Source organism: Rana temporaria, chromosome 4, assembly GCF_905171775.1.
Source record: "Rana temporaria chromosome 4, aRanTem1.1, whole genome shotgun sequence".
Lineage (NCBI taxonomy): Eukaryota > Metazoa > Chordata > Amphibia > Anura > Ranidae > Rana > Rana temporaria.
Window position 1 is genome coordinate 113,485,647 of NC_053492.1, and position 20,276 is coordinate 113,505,922.

The following is a 20,276-nucleotide window of genomic DNA, read 5'->3' on the forward strand; positions in this document are numbered from 1 at the left end:
AGGTTGTTGGGACAAAAGGGCCACATAACATGCTTTTTGCAGAAAGCCTATAGGGGTTTCAAAACATTGCTCAGTGGTGATTCTTCTTCTTTTTCTTCTTCTTTTTCTTCTTTTTCTTCTTTTCAAGAGTTTGGTGAGATTGTATATGACATATTTTGTTTTAACCATGTTATCCTGCATGAATTTAAATGTGATATTAGTTCTGAATTCAAGGTATTTATTATAACTTAATTCTTTGTGATATTGGGCAATCGCAGTGCGTATGATGGATTTTTGGTCGGCCCTCGCGCATGTTCACTTCATTAAATCTGCTCCTCTTTGAAAAAAGTTTGGACACCCCTGCCCTAGAGGATAAAATGGCAGTCCTTGCAATATTTCATGTCAAACTGTATTTGCGCAGCAGTCTTTCAAAGCAAACATACACTTCAACGAATGTAAAACAAACTAAACTGTAAAGTGAGCCCAATTTTTTGGTATATTGTGAAAGATGTTGCACCAAAAATCGTGATCTTCTAAGCAAAATATTGTGATTCTCATTTTATCCTGCAGCCCTACCTATATGTAAACTACCAAATAATTATGTGCTCAGTGCTAGAGAGTAATGCTGCGCGCACACACACACTATGTTCCAGATACACGTGTAGCAGATTTTTGGCTTAATTGGTTTTCTGTGTTTGTGTGTTTTTTTTTTTTTTTCTTGTTTTAATTTTTTTTCTATAATATTTTCAGCAAAAAGCCCAACAGCCACACAGTCTCCAAAATCCTCATTTTTGGCCAGCTTAAACCCTAAAACCTGGGGCAGGTTGAGCACACAGTCAAATAGCAACAATATTGAGCCAGCGAGAACAGCCGGTGTAAGCGGGTTGGCAAGGACGGCTTCCAAAGACACCATCTCAAATAACAGGTACAGTAGACCTATACCTTTTTAATACATCCTAAGATGTACAGTGGCATCCCTTTTTCAACATCTAGATTTGATGTCATGTTCGTTCATTCTGTAACCTAATATTTTTTTTGATCCTTGTATTTTTCTCTTTTCACCCAGAGAGAGAATACGTGGCTGGATAAAGGAGCAGGCGCATAAGTTTGTGGAAAGATATTTTAGTTCTGAGAATATGGATGGCAGCAACCCTGCACTTAATGTACTACAGAGACTTTGCAACGCCACAGAACAGCTCAATCTTCAGGTACTTAAACTCCACTAATAAGAATATGACATCTTTTAATCATTGCAAGTTGTGGTTGCCTAAGAGTCAAGTGTTTGCTATTGCTTTTTCCAGCATATAAACAAATTAATAATTTGTGTTTACCAAGTAGTCACTCCTAATATGTTCAGCTTTAACTTATACAGTATCCTGTCACTGCTCAAATGACTGGGAAATATATACGTACTGACCAGGCTCAATAAACATCCTAATTGTGACCGTGTGTGGAAACCTATGGAAAACAAATGAAATTGGGGAGGTAGATACCAAAGACTTGACGCAGGCTGTAGTTTTAATGGTTTATTCCATGCATTTGGGTGAGGCCCAAAAAGATTTCTTCCAATTGCCTTTTTTGTTCGATTTAGGACAGACTCCAGTTCAGTCATTAGCGTTAAAAGTGTAACTGAACTGGAACATTTTTACTTAAAATCAGATGTGCACCATATCTTTCAGGGGTCCTGTAAAGAATACCAAGTGCGAAAAGTCACTCATTACTTATTGAGGGTAACAAATGTTAGAATAATTATTGCAAACATTGATTTTTTTACCAGTGGCAATGGCTTGCACACTCAATTTTCGCTGCCACAGCATTGTATAATTTTTATCTTTTTAATGTTCTGTATCTTTTTTTTTATTTATTTTTATTTTTTTGTGCTTGTGCATGGTTTCTGGTAACTTGGTACCCCTACACTAACTTTTTTTTTATTTTTACACATAATTGCAGGTGGATGGTGGTGTTGAGTGCCTTGTAGAAATCCGTAGCATAGTCTCCGAGTCTGATGTTTCCTCATTTGAAATCCAGCACAGTGGGTTTGTGAAACAGCTACTCTTGTATCTGACATCCAAAAGTGAAAAGGATATTGTAAGCAGAGATATCCGGCTGAAGAGGTTCCTTCACGTCTTTTTTGGTTCCCCAGTAAGTAACCAAATAACTATTTGACTTCCACTGCAGTATATACACGCAGGATCAGCTATGTGGTGAAACCCAGCACTGTATTAACTTTTATTGAATAAAGGGGTAAAAAAAAACATATGTCGCAACCTCACTAACTAGTTTCAGCCAAAATAGGCCTTGGCTTCGTTTTTAACAGTTTGTCTGCAAAAAACAATTGACCCTGACTTAACAATTCACGTTAAAAATGGAGGGTTTTGTTGCACATTATGGCAGATATATGTGGAAGCTGCACTACCTCGCCAAGACTCCTCTGTAGGGCAGGAATACCTGGAGGAGCTGAACTTTGCAGAATATCAGCGGCTGCAACAGAGTATGAGAGAGTTCAGTGAAATTTTTTGGTACATTTTAGATAGCACTAAAGAAATCATGTATAATTACGTCTTCTTTTCCAGCTTCCTGGAGAAGAACCAATTGGAAGAGTAGATCCAACAGAAAGTGGCCATTTGCTTGCACTAGTGCACAAGATGAACAACTGCCTCAGTCAGATGGAGCAATTCCCAGTCAAAGTGCATGATTTTCCCAGTGGAAATGGGACAGGGAGCAGGTACGTGTATCTGTAAAATATAAACATCACCCTACTCATGAAATTAAAGCTCCCCTAGGGGGCTGGTGTAATAATAATCTTCAGCTCCCCTTTTCAAGTCTCTTTCCAGGTGTTTTGCCGCTATTGCTGGACTTAAAGCGGTCTTGCCCTAAAAAAAAAAAAAAATGGATCCTGTTTGAATAACACCACATTGCTTTCTCTGTGTAATTTGGCCCCATGTATAATCTAAAATACCTGGCGGATCGGATCCTACCTGGTGCTGTCCTCCCTTCTGTAAATTGACCACGGCTTATCATGGCTGCTGAGCCCTGGCACAGTGGTCAGTTTACGTGCCTCCGTCGTCAACTGTGTCTCCTCTGTCCTCCCCTTCTTTGCCTGTCAGTGACTGCCCATCCCCCTCCTACTAAAATGATTTGGCTATTTTCATACAATACCCTATGTTCCATAACATTATGCACCCCACTGTATGTGTTATAAAAAAAATATGCCGCTTATACCTTATTTTAGAGCACTGCTCGGTGCTCACGTGACACCCACCGCTCTCCTCCACTCCTGGCTGATGTCAGTGGGGGTTTCTCAGCCCTTCCTGCTGTAGCTGTCAGATCGGGGAGGACAGCAGCAGGCGGTCATGTGAGTGCCGAGCAGAAATCTAAAATAAGGTATTAAATTGCATTTCTTTTTTTCTTGTATAAAACGCATACATTGGGCACATTGTATTGTATGAAGAAAACAAAGTGGCTTTACAACTACTTTAAGATTCCATTAGTGGATTAACTTGAGTAGCACAGATGTTTCTCAGCTCTTCATAAAAGCTTGTTGAGGTGGGGAGGCGAAAGGGCAATGCACATGGCAAACAATCAAAATTCATTATACACTCATCTGACTTCAGGAAAGTGAAATCTTATTGGCTGTTCTGGGTTACTGCATTTTTGTATTGTTATACAGGAATTTTATGTCACTGTTTGTGCAGTGTGTTACAAAGTACAGTTGTAATACAATTCAGTTAAAGCGCATTAGGAGGGTCCTGCTTGTGAGAGGTTACAATCTAATAGAGATGAGCAAGAGATACAAAAGGTAATACATGTGAGGAATGAGCTGATGGCAGTAGTGGAATTGGTTGTAGTATTAGATTGTTGCTTTGTAAAATAAACTTGTTACTATTCCTAATCCCTTTCCTACTCCTTGTTCTGGAAATGTTATCGATAGGCAACTCCTATCCTATTAACTAGTGGTTCCAAATTAAAGGCTTTCTAAACCCACAACAGTAAAAATCAGCCTGTATATCCTGCAATCACACTTGTTATGTTCACTGTGGAACCCAAGGGGTTAATCCTTTGCTTTGTGTAAAAAGGCTTTTTGATCCTGTCTTCTGATCCTCCCTTTCTACTGTCCCCAATCCATCTGCTGATAGAACAGAGCCCTAGGAGGCACTCTGCACATACACAGTTTGGTGTGTATTGCTAGAGTTTGTTTTTTGTGAGGGTGCATGTGATCAGCACAGGGCCAATTGGCACTGTCCAGATATAGGGTTAGTAGTCATGCAGCCTCATAGGACAGTCAGAGGAGAATGAAAACTCCTACAAGCTTTAACCAGTGCTGGGCCGGACACTGATAAATGTCACAAGACTGCTATATACTGCTGATGGGAAAAGGTATTTAGCAGTTTATAGTTACTAAAATTATTGCATTTACATGTTGTGTATTGTGGGAGACCAGCTATAGTAAATGCAGGGTCCTGGGTTTAGTAACCTTTTAATAGAAGTACTGTTGTAGGGAACAGACACAAAAAGATACTTGGCATCTTTCCAAATCACTGTTCTGTTTTTATATTCAACGCAATTTAACTTTTTTTTAATGTATGATTACTGAGGCATCACATTAATATTACAATTGTAGTTTCATGGTAACAAGGGGCATTGCATAGTAAGCCTAATTTCTAATCAGAACTTGAAAGAATGAGAAGAGGAGATATGATCAACATGTACAAATATAAGGGGTCCATATAGTGAACTTGGTGTTGAGTTATTCACTTCACAGTCATCATAGAGGACAAGGGGGGCACTCTTTACATCTAGAGGAAAAGAGATTTCATCTCCAAATACGGAAAGGTTTCTTCACAGTAAGAGCTGTGAAAATGTGGAACAGACTCCCTCCAGAGGTGGTTTTGGCCAGCTCAGTAGATTGCTTTAAGAAAGGTCTGGATACTTATCTAAATGTACATAAAATAACTGAGTACTAACATTTATAGGGAAAGTTGATCCAGGGAAAATCCGATTGCCTCTCTGGGGATTAGGGAGGATTTTTTTCCTCTGCTGTAGCAAATTGGATCATGCTTTGCTGGGGTTTTTCACCTTCCTCTGGATCAACTGTGGGTATAGAATTGGGTAGATGGGATTGTTTGATCTTTTTTACTTTTATGGTTGAACTAGATGGAGTTTGTGTGTGTTTTTTTTCAACCTGACTAACTATGTAACGTAATCAAAACATTATTGGTGCTGTGTGCACAATGAGTGTAGTGTACAATTCATAGGCAAAGCATACAAAATGGAATATAGTTGTATATAGAATGTGCAATTTATTTTAAATCCTATTGCTAAAAAAAATTAAATCTTTTCAGGGGGTCGCAGGCTCTGAAGTTTTTCAATACACATCAGCTGAAGTGTCAGCTTCAGAGACATCCTGACTGTACCAATGTAAAGCAATGGAAAGGTGGACCTGTAAAAATTGACCCTCTGGCTCTTGTGCAAGCAATTGAAAGATATCTTGTGGTCAGAGGTAAGTCTTCAATTTAATTTTTTTTTTATTTTATCTAAATTAGTGCTGTCAGTTAAACGCGCTATTAACGGCGTTAACGCAAACCCATGTTAACGCCGTCAATTTTTTTATCGCGCGATTAACGAGGCGGCGTTCGGGGGTTATACCGGGATGATGCCAGGCATCATCCCGGTACCGTTGTTTAGAGAGGGCGATCGGCTATCCAAAACATAACAACCGATGCGGCTAAAAGCCGCTTGGTTGTTATGCCGGAGGAGCGGGAGGGGACATCCCCCCCCCCCTTTCGCCGCTCTGACGGGCCTCCCGTCCCACCGGGAGACCCGATCCTAGATCCGCCGCAGCAGCAGGTCCTAGGTATGTCATTACACAGGCTCTGCACACTGTACAGCCGTGTGCATGATACCCAAGTGAAGGATGGGAGGCGCTAGCACATAAGTGAATACATAACAATAATGACTATTACAGTGATGAGTGAGTAATCAAAAAATGACAAAATTGATTAGTAATCAAATATAATCAATTGTGGATAACAGCCCCCAATTGGGGAAACACATACATATGTGAATAAATCAACGTGCAAAAAAGTCCATAAGTGAAAGTAGATGACAGGCAGCTACTTGAAAATGGTGCAGCTTGATTAATTCTAGATTTTCCTAGTATGGGACGGAAAATATTGATTATATGAAGACAGGAGGCGAGTATCTTGCATTAATCTTTCCTTTTAATGCTCATAGCAGAAACATTTTTACATTAAAAAGAACTTAAAAACTACATTTCCCATCAGTCCCAGCGTCCGTCTAGTCCCCTCCCCTTAGGGGTCTGAGCCTATAACTAGGACTGTCCTGCTAAAGATCCTCCTCTTTCTTGTAAGCGAATGCCCAACACCGGACTACTTCGAGGAAGAAACAGCACCACAATTCTTCGACCAGCCGGTCAAACCTGCGTCGACGTCAGCGTAGGCAGCCTGGAGATCAACATGTAGTCAACGGGACTCCAACCGGGAAACTTAACCACGATTTCGTTTCAACGGGAAACACAGGAATCGCTTCAACAACTGTCCCAAGAATCTGGGATGATATTCAGTATCCTGCAAAAAAAGAAGATAAAAAACCGTAATAGGGTGGGTAGGGAGGGAAGATACTCGCCTCCTGTCTTCATATAATCAATATTTTCCGTCCCATACTAGGAAAATCTAGAATTATACATCAGACAGGAGGCTCATATCTTGCAAGTTCAAAGCTATACATGTGTGAACCTCCTGAAATACTCACATATTTATCATACATACAATTTTTTCCCAGAGAAAAAACCTTAGGTCTATCCCACCAGCTAGTCGGTGAGAACAGATAAAGAAACATGATCTTCCGGCCTAAAGTAAAATCGACGAAAGGTCACTTCTGAAGACCAATCCGCCGCCAGTAAGAGATCTGATAGAGATCCCCCTGATGTAACCACCTTAGTGGCCATGGCACCTCTGGTGGAATGAGCTCCAAAAAGAGATATATCTATCCCTGCTATTTTCATGACTGACTTTACCCATCTAGCTAGAGTTGCCGAAGATACCGGCCGATGTGGTTGTACAAAGGATATCAACAATTGGGAAGAATCTGGAGCGCGGAGCGCCGAAGTGAGAGACTCGTACGTCTGTAGACAACGAACCACGCAAAGACGTGGATATGCTGGAAAGAAGGGGTAAAAAACTGTGTTCAGGTTGGTTTTTGTCCTGCGAACCACCGAAAACCTAACCCCTTCCGGCGAAAATTGTCGTCTAGAAACGTCTAGGGCCCTGACATCAGATACACGTTTAATAGAAATTAAACACAACAGGGTAGTGAGTTTTAGGGATAGGTCTTTCAAGGATAATTGATCGTTGTCCCCCCATGAAGAAAACAATTGAAGTATTTTGGACACATCCCAGGTAGAGTGGTATCGTGGTCGAGGAGGGCGTTTGTATTTAACGCCGCGGAGTAAACGGCACACAAGAGGGTGTTTGCCTATCGGGACTGCGTCTACCGGACAGTGGTAAGCCGATATAGCTGACCTATAGACGTTCAGGGAACTGTATGATCTACCCAGCTCGTAAAATTCCGCAAGGAAATTTACAACTGAGGGAACAGGGGCATGAATGGGATCAATCTGTCGTTGATCACACCAACGTACCCACAACCCCCAGGCAGATCGATATGCCGATCTAGTCCCTGGGGCCCAGGCCACGGCGAGGAGATCTCTAGCCGATTGTGAAAGGTCTGGATCTGTCTCCGACATCCCGAGACCAACCAGGCGAGGAGTGGCAACGTGTTTTCCAATAGCAAGGGGTGAGGACCCTTGGACGGATTCGTCAATAAGTGAACCGAGTGTGGAAGAAGTCTGGGGTAGTCGATTGACATACCCAGAACTAGCGGAAACCATGGTTGCGTCGGCCACCAGGGAGTGATCAACGCCACCGTCGCAGATTGGTTCATGATGTGAAGGAGGAGTCTGGTTATCAGTGAAAAGGGGGGAAACGCGTAATTCACGCCCTTTGGCCATACTTGGAGAAAAGCGTCCACCGCTGTTGCTTCTGGATCCGGCCTCCAACTGAAAAAGTGAATCAGTTGTCGATTGATCCTGGAAGCGAAAAGGTCTGTGTGGAACGGACCCCAAAGTTCCTGTATTGTTAGGAAGGTCGATCTGTCCAGCGTCCAATCGCTGGCGTCTGACAGATAACGGGAGTTCCAATCTGCCACATAATTGGAAACCCCGGGGATGTATTCTGCCACTGGCAGGATCTCCCTGTAAAGACAGAAATTCCAGAAGTCGGACGCAATGTCCGCCAGCATCTTGGATTTTGCTCCTCCTAGGTGGTTGATGTATTGCACCGCCGCCACGTTGTCCAGGCGTAATAGAACGCAACATCTGGACTTCTGAGAGAGAAAACTTTTGACGGCAAAGAATGCCGCCAAGAGTTCCAGTGCATTGATGTGAAGGGATGACTCGTCGTTGGACCAAGTCCCCCCTGTGGAGGCTTGTCCGCAACGGGCACCCCAACCCTGTCTGCTTGCATCGGATTCCAGTATGACATCCGGTCGAGAGCTGAAGATAGTTTTGCCATTCCATTCTATGGCGTGATGGAGCCACCATCGTAACTCCTTCTCTGATTCCGCACAGAGGGAGATTTTGTCCGAATAACCTAGACCCTGTCTCAGGTGTAAAGTTTTGAGGCGCTGAAGGGCCCGATAGTGTAGGGGAGCTGGAAAAATGGCCTGAATAGAGGCTGACAATAGTCCGACAATGCGTGCCAGGGTTCTCAACGATATCTGTCCCTTGCTCAGAACTGACCTGATTTCCTTCCGAATCAGAGACAATTTCGACTGAGGCAAACGTAAGACTGCCTGTCTGGTGTCTATCGTGAAACCTAAAAACTCCATCTCCTGAGCTGGGGACAGTACGGACTTCTTGAGGTTGATAAGGAAACCTAATCTCTCTAAAAGTGACACTGCCCATTGCTTGTGTAGTTCTGCCTGTGATTTCGAATGGGCCATGATTAAGAGGTCGTCTAGATATATTATCAGACGTACTCCTCTGCATCGAAGGGCAGCTACCACGGGCTTCATTATCTTGGTGAAGCACCATGGAGCCGAGGACAGGCCGAAAGGGAGACAGGTAAACTGCCACATACGGTCCCTCCATAGGAATCTTAGAAAAGTTTGTGAGGACAGGTGCATGGGAATCGTCAGGTAAGCGTCCTTCAAGTCTATTTTGACTAGCCAATCCCCCTGAGAAAGTAGGTCTCTTAGTAGATGGATGCCTTCCATCTTGAAGTGGCGGTACGTCACGAATTGGTTTAACCCTTTCAAATTTATAATTGGGCGATGCCCTCCGCCTTTCTTCTTTACTAAAAATAGGCTGCTGACAAACCCGGGTGATAAGGGGTCCACTTCCACTACGGCTTGTTTTGCCGCTAGGTCCTGAATTTCCTCGTCTATGAGACGAGTACACTGTTCTGAGAACTGAATGGGGTGTGGGAGGCCCCGCATGGTTGGCTGTGAGATGAAATCTATGCTGAAACCCGCTACTGTCGATAATATCCAAGCGTCTGCCGTAATCGTGTGCCAGACGTGGATAAAATGCTTCAGTCTGCCCCCTACCGGTATGTGAGAAGAAAACTGAGGAACACTTACCAGCGGATGGGCGTGATCTGGGAAAGCCTCTGCCCCCGCGTCCTCTCCATGGGCGTCCTCTGGGAGGAAAAAATGGCGCCGGTTGTGCCACTGGTAGAGAGTACTGCTGGTGCATGGGCGCATAAGGTTGAGCGGCTGCTCTAGGGTAGGCCCTGAAATAATTGTTTCGACCGGCAGATCGGCCTCTCCCTCTGCCGGCCCTACCAAAAACCTTGGATCCAGAGCCCGCTTTCTTTAAAGAAGTCTGGGCCTTGTCCAGACTGTTAAACAGGCCAACAAACCTGTTAATATTTTTCATAAGATCCTCTCCGAAGAGAAGACCTTCAGCAGAGGGACCCGGTTCTGATTCTGCCAAATGGGAGAGTTGCGGGTCCAATTTCATTAAGATCGACCTGCGACGTTCCACAGCGCAGGCCGTATTAGCCGAGCCTAGAAGACAAATGGCCCTTTGAGCCCAACCTCGTAATTGACCTAGGTCAACTGTGCCCTCAGTGGAGGCTGCTTGTTCCGAGAGGTTTAAAATTTTCGTTAGTGGGCCTAGCATATCTAGGATACGATCCTGGATCGATTTAAACGATCGTTCAATGCCCTTTTTGGCTTGTTTGCCAGCCTTAGTTAAATATTTCAATAATACTGGATCGATCTCGGGAGTAATTGCAACTTTTTTAGGAATGACGGGTCTCGGGCATTCTGCCCTTAGTTTATTTCTATTGACCCTATCCAAACCCTTCCGAGTCCAGTGTTCTACATACTGGGCTACCTGAGGGAGAGGTGTCCAGTCCCCCGATCTGGGGTGAGAAATGCCCTCTGGATTAAAAAAGGGTTCGCCTAGCGAGTCTAGGATTGTCTCAGATGGTAAATCTGAGTTAGCCCCAAATTCTGTGAACTCTTGTTCAGAGTCTTCCCTGTCGGAGTCATAGTCTGATGCGGCGATCAGAGATCCCTCAGAGGCATTATCCTCTGAGTCCTCGTTAAAAGAATCCGGTTTGGACCGGTGGGAAGACTTAAATTTTTTCTTTAAAGACTCCTTATTCAGTAAGGGTCGTTCACCCTCTGGGTGGTTGGGGCGGCAGGCCGTGGGGGGTCCTGCGTCGAGCATAAATTGTACTTCCCCTGCCGGGGAGTCAGGACAAGCGGTCAAATTTTTACGCTTGCAAAGGGACTTGCCCTTCTTCACTACTTCAGGATGAGTAGTAGATGGATTGGGGCGAGTGGCTAGGGCTGCTTGGATAGAGCTGTTGATAAGCTCCTGTATTTGAGCAGCAGTTAAAAGCTGCGGGACCTCAGGGGTTAATCCTGTGGAGGTATTTATGCCCATATTAATCTCATCTGTCATGATGCCACTCAGTATAGTTAGCTAGCAAGGAGAAACAACTACAATTTCTGAACTTTTCCTGCAGAGATAGTGGTAACTATAGGGTTAATCAATATGACAAGAAAACTAATATTAATCTGCAGGAGATAGCAGACCACTCAATCGAGTGCTCCGCTCTGAGATAATCGCTTATTCAGGGGCAAAAAATATATATATATATAGGCACAGCTATGTAAGCTGTCGTTACCGCTCTCCTCACCGCCCAGCAGCAGACTGGCGTTGCGGTGAGGAAGCGGTGAATACAGAGCAACAGCGCCGCCCGAGATCTCGCGAGATCTCGGCTGCGGGCTGTGATTGGTTGTACAGCGCTGAGGAGAGAGCGCGCTTGTACTCGCCCCCCTTCCTCTGCCCACAGCCCGGGAAACTCGGCTAGTGACAGGGAGGAGGAGGAGGGGGGGGGGGGGGCGATGAGGACAATGGAGACCAAAGGCCCTCAGAGAAAGAAAACGCACCGCAGAGGCAGCGGTGAGCTGAAACCTGAAGCCTTAAAGGAGCAAGGCAAGAAAATACATCAGATGAACAGCGCACATCAATTAACATATAAATAGAACAATAAAAATAACATGATAGAAAATAATAAAATAATAATAAAATAATGATAAATAATAATAATAATTTAGTTAATAGATAGAAAAAATAGTCAAATCAAAAGGTTAGAAGCACAAATGGAGTGCTCTAACCGCTAACAGCGCATATATAAATCAAGCAATATTAAGGAAAAATATGAATATACTTATCTCTGCCATGAGCAGAAAGAAAGAGGAGGATCTTTAGCAGGACAGTCCTAGTTATAGGCTCAGACCCCTAAGGGGAGGGGACTAGACGGACGCTGGGACTGATGGGAAATGTAGTTTTTAAGTTCTTTTTAATGTAAAAATGTTTCTGCTATGAGCATTAAAAGGAAAGATTAATGCAAGATATGAGCCTCCTGTCTGATGTATAATTAAAGATTTCCACCTTCACCAAAACAAAATCGATCACCAAAAGTGCTCATGGATGGCACCTTACCGCAAGTTGTTGACCACTTTAACTAAAAAGAGGTCAAATTGGGCATAAATAAAGATCAAATTCCAGGTTGATTCTTGTAGTCTCAATTCCGCCACACTCCACATCCCATGAAGCATTCAGAAAAGAAAGAAATCGCCATAGAATGATAACGTTTATTTAAATATTAAAACAAAAAGAACAACGCCAAATGGCCTCTTACTTGAAGGCGTGCCTAGCCCCGGCACTGAGGTTGATGGCGTTGGAAATGGGTGGAAGGAGAGAGATGGTCCTACGCCAGCGATGGAGCCTGCAGAGCCGCGTATGGCGTGCGTTCCAGCTCTCTAGGAAGGAGAGCCAGCAGGACCAGGAAGTACGTCAGTATTGCGTGACCTGTACGCCTGGTACTGATGGCTCTCCTTCCTAGAGAGCTGGAACGCACGCCATACGCGGCTCTGCAGGCTCCATCGCTGGCGTAGGACCATCTCTCTCCTTCCACCCATTTCCAAAGCCTTCAAGTAAGAGGCCATTTGGCGTTCTTTTTGTTTTAATATTTAAATAAACGTTATCATTCTATGGCGATTTCTTTCTTTTCTGAATGCTGCATGGGATGTGGAGTGTGGCGGAATTGAGACTACAAGAATCAACCTGGAATTTGATCTTTATGCCCAATTTGACCTCTTTTTAGTTAAAGTGGTCATCAACTTGCGGTAAGGTGCCATCCATGAGCACTTTTGGTGATCGATTTTGTTTTGGTGAAGGTGGAAATCTTTAATCAAGTTGCATCATTTTCAAGTAGCTGCCTGTCATCTACTTTCACTTATGGACTTTTTTGCACGTTGATTTATTCACATATGTATGTGTTTCCCCAATTGGGGGCTGTTATCCACAATTGATTATATTTTATTACTAATCAATTTTGTCATTTTTTGATTACTCACTCATAACTGTAATAGTCATTATTGTTATGTATTCACTTATGTGCTAGCGCCTCCTATCCTTCACTCCATTGTATAATTACATTTCACCATAATTTTAGAGAGCAGCTCGGCTTTATATTTATCTATATATTTAATTTTATACTATACTTTTTTTTTTTTTTTTTTTTTGGCGCGAGATTCTTTTTTCCATGATACCCAAGTGATCGTTTTTGCATTATGTACTTTTCAAGACTCTTTGTATATTTTAATAGTCTCTAAGCTTATCAAAAATGTTTCAAAAATATCTTCACTGTGAATACATCTCCGGCAGATGTGGTAACTAGTAATGTAACTTAAATGGATATTGCCATGTTATGACAAGTAGTTTTAAATCTATGCACACTGCTTTTATTCAACACTGCATTAATCAAACTGAGTTCGGCTGATGTTTTACACACACACACACACACACACACACACACACACACACACACACACACACACACACACACACACTTTAAAACTGACCCTGTTGCTATGCCAAAGTTTGCCACAAAGTATACCTGGTCTGGTGACAGGGTTTTTAAAGGGGTTTTAAAGGTAAAAAAATGTTTTCCTAAATAGCTTCCTTTACTTTAATGCGGTCCTCTTTCATTTACCTCATCCTTCGATTTTGCTTTTAAATGTCCTTATTTCTTCTGAGAAATCCTCACTTCCTGTTCTGTAACTCCACACCGTAATGCAAGGCTTTCTCGCTGGTGTGGAGTGTCGTGCTCGCAAGAGAGGGGGTGAGCATGAGAGTCAGGACGCCCACTAACACACAGCTCCTTTCTCTATCTGCAATATAGAGAGCGTCCTGACTCTCCTGCTCTCCCCCTCAAGGGAGGGGGTGAGCACGACACCCCACACCAGGGAGAAAGCCTTGCATTACTGCATGTAGTTAGACAGAAGAACAGAAAGTGAGGAATTTTCAGAAGAAATAAGGACATTTAAAAGCAAAATCTAAGGATGAGGCAAGTGAAGGAGGACTGTACTAAGGTAAAGGAAGCTATTTAGGGGGAAAAAAATGTTACCTTTACAACCCCTTTAAGCTTGGGTGATAACTAGGGGTGCAACGGATCAAAAAGCTCACGGTTCGGATCGTTCCTTGGATCAGCAGTCATGGATCGGATCATTTTTCGGATCCGCAAAAAAAAAAAAATCTCCCACACTGTAATATCCACATCTCCCCCCCCCCCCCCCACTGCAATATCCACATCCCCCCCCCCCCCCACTGTAATATCCATCCACCCCCACTGTAATGGCGTCACTAGGGTTGGTGTCACCCGGTGCCCAAAAAAAAATGGTGTCACCCCCCCCACCCACTATGGCGCGCCCCCCCTCAGTACAGTAACCCCCCAGTGGTGCAGACCTCAGACAGCGGCGTGTGTGTCCTTCGAGCGTGGGCTCCTCCTCCTCTGTGGGTGTAAACAGAGAGGAGGGCCGCCGCCGGGTGTACCAAGATGGCCGCGGCTCCAGAGCTAGGCCGAAGCCGCGGCCTTTCCTAATGCTATGGCCGCGGCAGCAATCCGCGGATCGCATAGCGTGCCGATCCAAAGGGGGTGACCCGTTCGGATCAACGGTGATCCGTTGCACCACTAGTGATAAAATTACATTCTGCACAGAGTTGGCATTGTGCTAGAATAGCTAGTTTAGGCTGCGAAATTGTTAAAGCGGAGGTGCGGTAAAAAAATTAAGTCGGCAGCTACAGTGTAGCTGCTGACTTTTAATAAGGACACTTGCCTGTCCTAGTCGCCAGCGATGTCGTCCCCCGCCGAGTCCGATCCTCGATCCTGGCAGCTCTAGGCGCCGCCATCCACAGTAAGGGAAACAGGCAGTGAAGCCTTGCGACGTCACTGCCTGTTTCCTACTGCGCATGCGCAAGTAGTGCGGCTCTTTGTGAATGGGCCGGCTACGTTCTGGGATACACAGTTACCAGAATGCAGCGTGCCCCATTCACAAGAAGAAACCGAGTGTAGAAGGAGGAAAAGGATCCACCGCGGAGGAAGAAGAGGCAGATTCGGGACTTCCGCATAGCAACAGCTATTTCGGGTAAGTAAATAAAAAAAAAATGTTATTTATTTTTTTAGATTTTTGGAGCAAAAACAATTTTCAGGGTGGAACTCCACTTTAACTGTGTAGCAGTGCTGTTATTTAAATTGAATATTTAAAAATGTGGGTAGACACGCCGAACCCTACCTTTTTTAGGGAACCCTTTTAAATATATATGTAAAGATGTGTTTCTTTTAAAGGGCATAGCTGTGGAAAGGTTCACGTTTGATTTGTTTTAATGACTGCATACAATGTAAAGCTTTCAAGTTATATTGTTTCAAATGTACTTGTTTTTTAGGCTATGGCAGAGTGAGGGAAGATGATGAGGACAGTGATGACGATGGCTCAGATGAAGAGATCGATGAGTCCTTGGTAAAAAATAAAATCTTATTTTGATGATAGATTATGATGGCGATTTTTTTTTTTTTTGCCCATGTGTGAATAAAGTAAAATCTTTCCTTTTTATTCATTTGAGGAACACCTGAGTTCATCAGATTCTTAGACTGTTGGGTTATACTGCTGTCTTACAGGAAAAATGGACACGTGCAACAAAATAGTTGCTCACCACACAGGAACATTCTGTCCAAAGCCGTCATGCCTTGTTGTTTTTTTGCTGGTGTCCTCAGGAAATTGGATGTTTTTTCCCCAGCTCTGCTGTTCTCAGTTTTTGAAAAAAATTCTGCGATATACAGCCACATGATGATAAATCCATGTCAGAATAAATTAAATCCTGGAAGTCTCTCCAGTAAGCCAACAGGTGCGGATTTTAATAGTTTATATACTAGTGGTGGGTTTTTAGAGATATTGATCTGGAGCTAAAATGGTTGTCCTGTTGCCATCTCTACAACTCACTGTTGTGAGGACCTAGCAGGCTTTTGTTGGGTTGAGTTTTCTAATTTTTATTACTGAGGCAACTTTAGCTGACCATTTTGTGGCAAGTCACAATTCTTCTTTTAAAAAAAACCTGTTCTAGTTTCACTTTTACAGTGTACCCTCAATGGATGAGATAGAAATGAGGATTTTTATGCCCACTGTAAAATTATCTTGGAATCCATTGAGGCTCACGGGTTCCTTAACTTTGTTTATTTTTATGCTCTTGGTATGACTTTTCTACAAAGCTAAGGCATGAGGGTTGTGGGCAGGGTTATCCTGTGCTTGCCAATGGCTCTTTTGTTGCAATTTTTCCTGTAGGTGGCAGTATAACCTGACAGTCTAAAACATCCTGTCGCTCTTAAACTCCCAAGAAAAGGATTCAGCTGTGAATAGAAAAAATCCTATTACATATTCTTGGCTTATTATAATGGTGCCTCCACTGACAACATCATTGAACCAGCTAGAATGTGGGTTTTAAAGGGAATTATAGACTGTTGCGTTATGTGGGTATAAAAAAACCACCCTGAAGTAGATATTGTCAGCATGTTAATATTTAAAAGGCAGAATCTTTTTCTGTTTAATTTTAATCCTAGTGTGAAAGGGGGCAGTCACATTTGCTCATTCCAGTTCTCTCTAATACAGATCTTAGACAGCCAGCTTACTGAAAGCAATTCATTTTCTGTTTGGCTTTTACCTAGTGCAGTTAAACAAGGAGGCTGAATGAGTTGGAGTTAGACTACCTGTATTGGTTAATCTTCAAATCTCTATACACACACTAAGATTATTAAGCATTGGCATTGTGCATGGTTACACTGCTCTGTTTCACTTTTGGATTTTCACTTCTCTATACTAAATAAATAAAAAAATACTGAACTCTACTAGGTGGCAAAAGGCTTGGCCCACAAAGGCCACCAAGTCCTCTTCCCAATGAAGAGTGGGAGGACATCTGTTAGAGTTTTTATTTGAGGGTCACAGATGTTTCAGGCGTGGGTTCATGCAATAGTTTTAAGAGTACAAGATAAGCGTTCAGAACTCTGTCACTGCTTTCTTATTTGTAATCAGACACAATCTTTTCAAGGGCAGTCAGGTTTTTCTGAAGGCTCTGAACCATGTCTTGTCCCAGTGAGTGTTTGTACCAGTACTGCTACAACAAACCAGTTCATGGTACCAAAACCTAGAAGAGGTATTTGTCCTATCCTGGACCTAAAATTCCTTAACAAATTCTTCTACATGCCAAAATGTATGCAGTCTGCAAGGTCAGCAATTGCCTCTTGGAGACAAAAGGGGAACACGTGGCTGTGGAAAACCAAGATGCCTATCTGCATGTTCCCATTTACCTAATCTCCCCAGCGATTTTTCTCGGCTTTGCAGTGGCAAAGGACCACTTCCCGTTTGTTGCTGTGCTTCTCAGCGTGTCCCCTGCTCATAGGGTGTTCACTAAGATCTTGGAAACCTTGATAGCCTGTCACCTGGATGCCCGGAGTTCTGAGAAGGGCAGTCTAGATCAGGGTTTCTCAACTCCAGTCCTCAAGGCGCCCCAACAGGTCATGTTTTCAGGTTTTCCCTCAGATGAAACGGCTGTGGTAATTACTAGGGCAGTGAAACTGATCAAATCACCTGTGAAAAATAATGAAAAAGCCTGAAAACATGACCTGTTGGGGAGCCTTGAGGACTGGAGTTGAGAAACACTGGTCTAGATGACCACCTCCTGAAAGATTCATCTTCATTGCAACTTTTAGAAAAAGTCCAAAAGACAGTTCAGCATTTTATCTTTTCGGCTGGGTGATCAACTTTGAAATATCTGTATCCCCCCCACTTCCCTATGCCTAGAATGTGTAAGTCTCATCCTGGATAATTCTCAGGCCTAAGGTGTTTTTCAGCAGAAAAATGCAATCTTTCTTGAAGAGGGTTCTGGGTATAATAGTGGCAAGCTTCTAGGTACTACATTTAGCCCAATGCCAATTAAGATCTCTCCAGTTTAACATTGTCAGAATAGAAAATATAGGTTTTTCTTCTGAAAATGCATGGCTGGGTAAAGCCTACACAATGCTTTCTCAAGCAAAGTTGGTGATGGGGGAGCATTAATCAAAGCATAGGCAAGAGGCTATGAAATTGGTATTAGCCCTGTAGTTTGCATGAGCAAACTATAGGTTCATAAGGTACACACTGCAGTAATTGCTATATAATATTGTAGATGGTATTGCATTCCATTTAAAGATCAGCTTTTGGTTGTATTTGATCCTGAATGTGTTAACAAAATATCAACTTTTTTTCTTTTAGAGGGTTATTGAAGTGTTTTTTTTAAATGGTTAACCCTTTCAGTGTTCTGATTTACAGGCGGCTCAGTTCTTAAATTCAGGAAATGTAAGGCACAGACTCCAGTTTTATATTGGAGATCACCCACTGCCTTACAACATGACTGTTTACCAAGCTGTGAGACAGTATAGCATTCAGACTGAAGAGGAGAGGGAATCGACAGATGATGAAAGTAATCCATTAGGAAGAGCTGGCATCTGGACCAAGACGCACACCATTTGGTATGTAATTCTGCAATGTGCATTGCTAAATAACAAGACTGCTGACTGCTTGGCCTGAGAATAAGGTGTAAAGGGTAGACATTACTGTTGTAAGAAAAAATCTATTTTCTGTGCTTTATAGAAAAAATTTACGCTTACAGTTAAATTGTTAATATGTAAATGTCTCCCTTCATTTACCCCCCTTCACAGCACTTTCTCCAATAGAAAAAAATCTTATATCTTTATTGCTTGCAGGTACAAACCAGTAAGGGAGGAGGAAGAGAGCACAAAAGACACCGTAGGGGGCAAAAGGGGTCGTGCCCAAACTGCACCAACCAAAACATCCCCTAGGAATTCAAAGAAACATGATGAATTGTGGCATGGTAATGTTAACATAGTTACATAGTTGGTCAGGTTGAAAAAAGACACACGTCCATCCAGTTCAACCGTAGGAAAAAAAATCGTACAATCCCATATACCCAATTCTGTACCCACAGTTAAGCTTTAGTGTGAGACTTGAGGGGGCCGATTATACTTGTAGAGTAAACTAAAAGTTTTTTGTTTGTTTTTTTTGGTGCAATCCAGCGGGTTGCACGAAAAAAGTTGTCCGCTTCGGTCGGAGCTGCTGTACTTAACCATGCAAGGTTAGTCTACCGATCGCCCCTGCTAAATTGTGTTCTGACAGCGGTAAGCCCCCCCTCGCCAGAACTGTTGAGCCGGGACCCCGTGCAGAGAGGGAGAGTGCATCTCCGCCAAGTGAATGAAGGGGCTCATTAAGTAAAATGGGGGGGCCCGGTTACTGCCAGAAGTTTTTTCACCTTAATGCATAGGAAAACACAAGGGTTTACAACCCCTTTAAGTTTGCCTAAATCTAAAGATTAAATTTATTTTTTTAAAGTGAATAGCATGTTTTTTTCTGGATGTGTTTTGTTCTTAAAAACACCTGGGTTGATTATCAATTTAAACTAGGTTTTCTTTGTGTCCTTAAGGTAGTTTTTTACCTTTTTTTTTTTTTTTTTTTTTTTTTTTTTTTTTCATTTTGGATAGAGTAAAATAGTTATAACCCCTGTTTTTTGCCATCTTTGTCCCTTAGGTAAAATTGTTCCTTCACTTCCTGTTCCATTGCCAAAAACAGGAAGTGAGAGGAAATCCCCGATTGCCACAAGAGCTAGTGTCTCCAATGGAAGGTGTTCTAATCCCTCTGCACTCTGTCCAAAACGAGAGAGAATGTTTTGCCTTTGGTTATACTTTATTGCTGCTAACTTTACTTTTTTTTTTTTTTTTTTTTTTCTTCAGATGGAATTTGTCCAAAAGTGTCTAACCCTTTAGATAATTACCTCATACCTACCCCTCCTGAAAATATCACCTTTGATGACCCATCCCTTGATGTGGTGATCCTTCTGCGAGTTCTACATGCCATTAGCCGATACTGGTATTATTTGTATGATGTAAGTTTTGCATATTACCAGATAAATATACATATATTTTTGTCCTTTAGTTAATTGAAAGCCATCAAACTTTGCGCTGTGGTCTTCCTTACTTTGGATTGCTTGTGTAAAGCCACTCGCAGCAATGGTGTATTGGTTTTGTGGCATCTGTAAGAATACTGTGTAGGACATGGACCCTTTTAGCCAATTTATTGAAACTGAAGAAATCTGTAACAAAAGTAAAAATGCCTATAGTGCCCAGTCAGATTTCCTTCATTAAAATAAAATACATCTTATTCAGTCGTGATAGGCTGACATTTTTGCGCCTTGCTTCCTGTTTACTAGCTTACATTGCTAGGTCCTAAGCCTTCCATTATCAATGCATCTATTTTTGAAATGGCACATTCGTTTTAAATGGCAAACGCAGCCTGATCATGCGTAGCTTTAAATT

General features: G+C 42.6%; 1 protein-coding gene across 11 annotated transcripts in view; it reads left to right on the top strand.

The window, feature by feature from the left end:
* Positions 1 to 20,276, top strand: part of TRIP12 (thyroid hormone receptor interactor 12) — a 146,284-nt gene that overhangs the window by 87,801 nt on the left and 38,207 nt on the right. For all 11 annotated transcript variants that reach the window (XM_040348815.1, XM_040348816.1, XM_040348819.1 and 8 more), the window contains 9 exons: positions 730 to 904; positions 1,046 to 1,187; positions 1,930 to 2,121; positions 2,553 to 2,704; positions 5,322 to 5,479; positions 15,308 to 15,381; positions 18,220 to 18,419; positions 18,654 to 18,781; positions 19,695 to 19,846. In XM_040348815.1, coding sequence (XP_040204749.1) covers positions 730 to 904; positions 1,046 to 1,187; positions 1,930 to 2,121; positions 2,553 to 2,704; positions 5,322 to 5,479; positions 15,308 to 15,381; positions 18,220 to 18,419; positions 18,654 to 18,781; positions 19,695 to 19,846 — 1,373 coding nt within the window. The remainder of the gene's footprint in view (positions 1 to 729; positions 905 to 1,045; positions 1,188 to 1,929; positions 2,122 to 2,552; positions 2,705 to 5,321; positions 5,480 to 15,307; positions 15,382 to 18,219; positions 18,420 to 18,653; positions 18,782 to 19,694; positions 19,847 to 20,276) is intronic.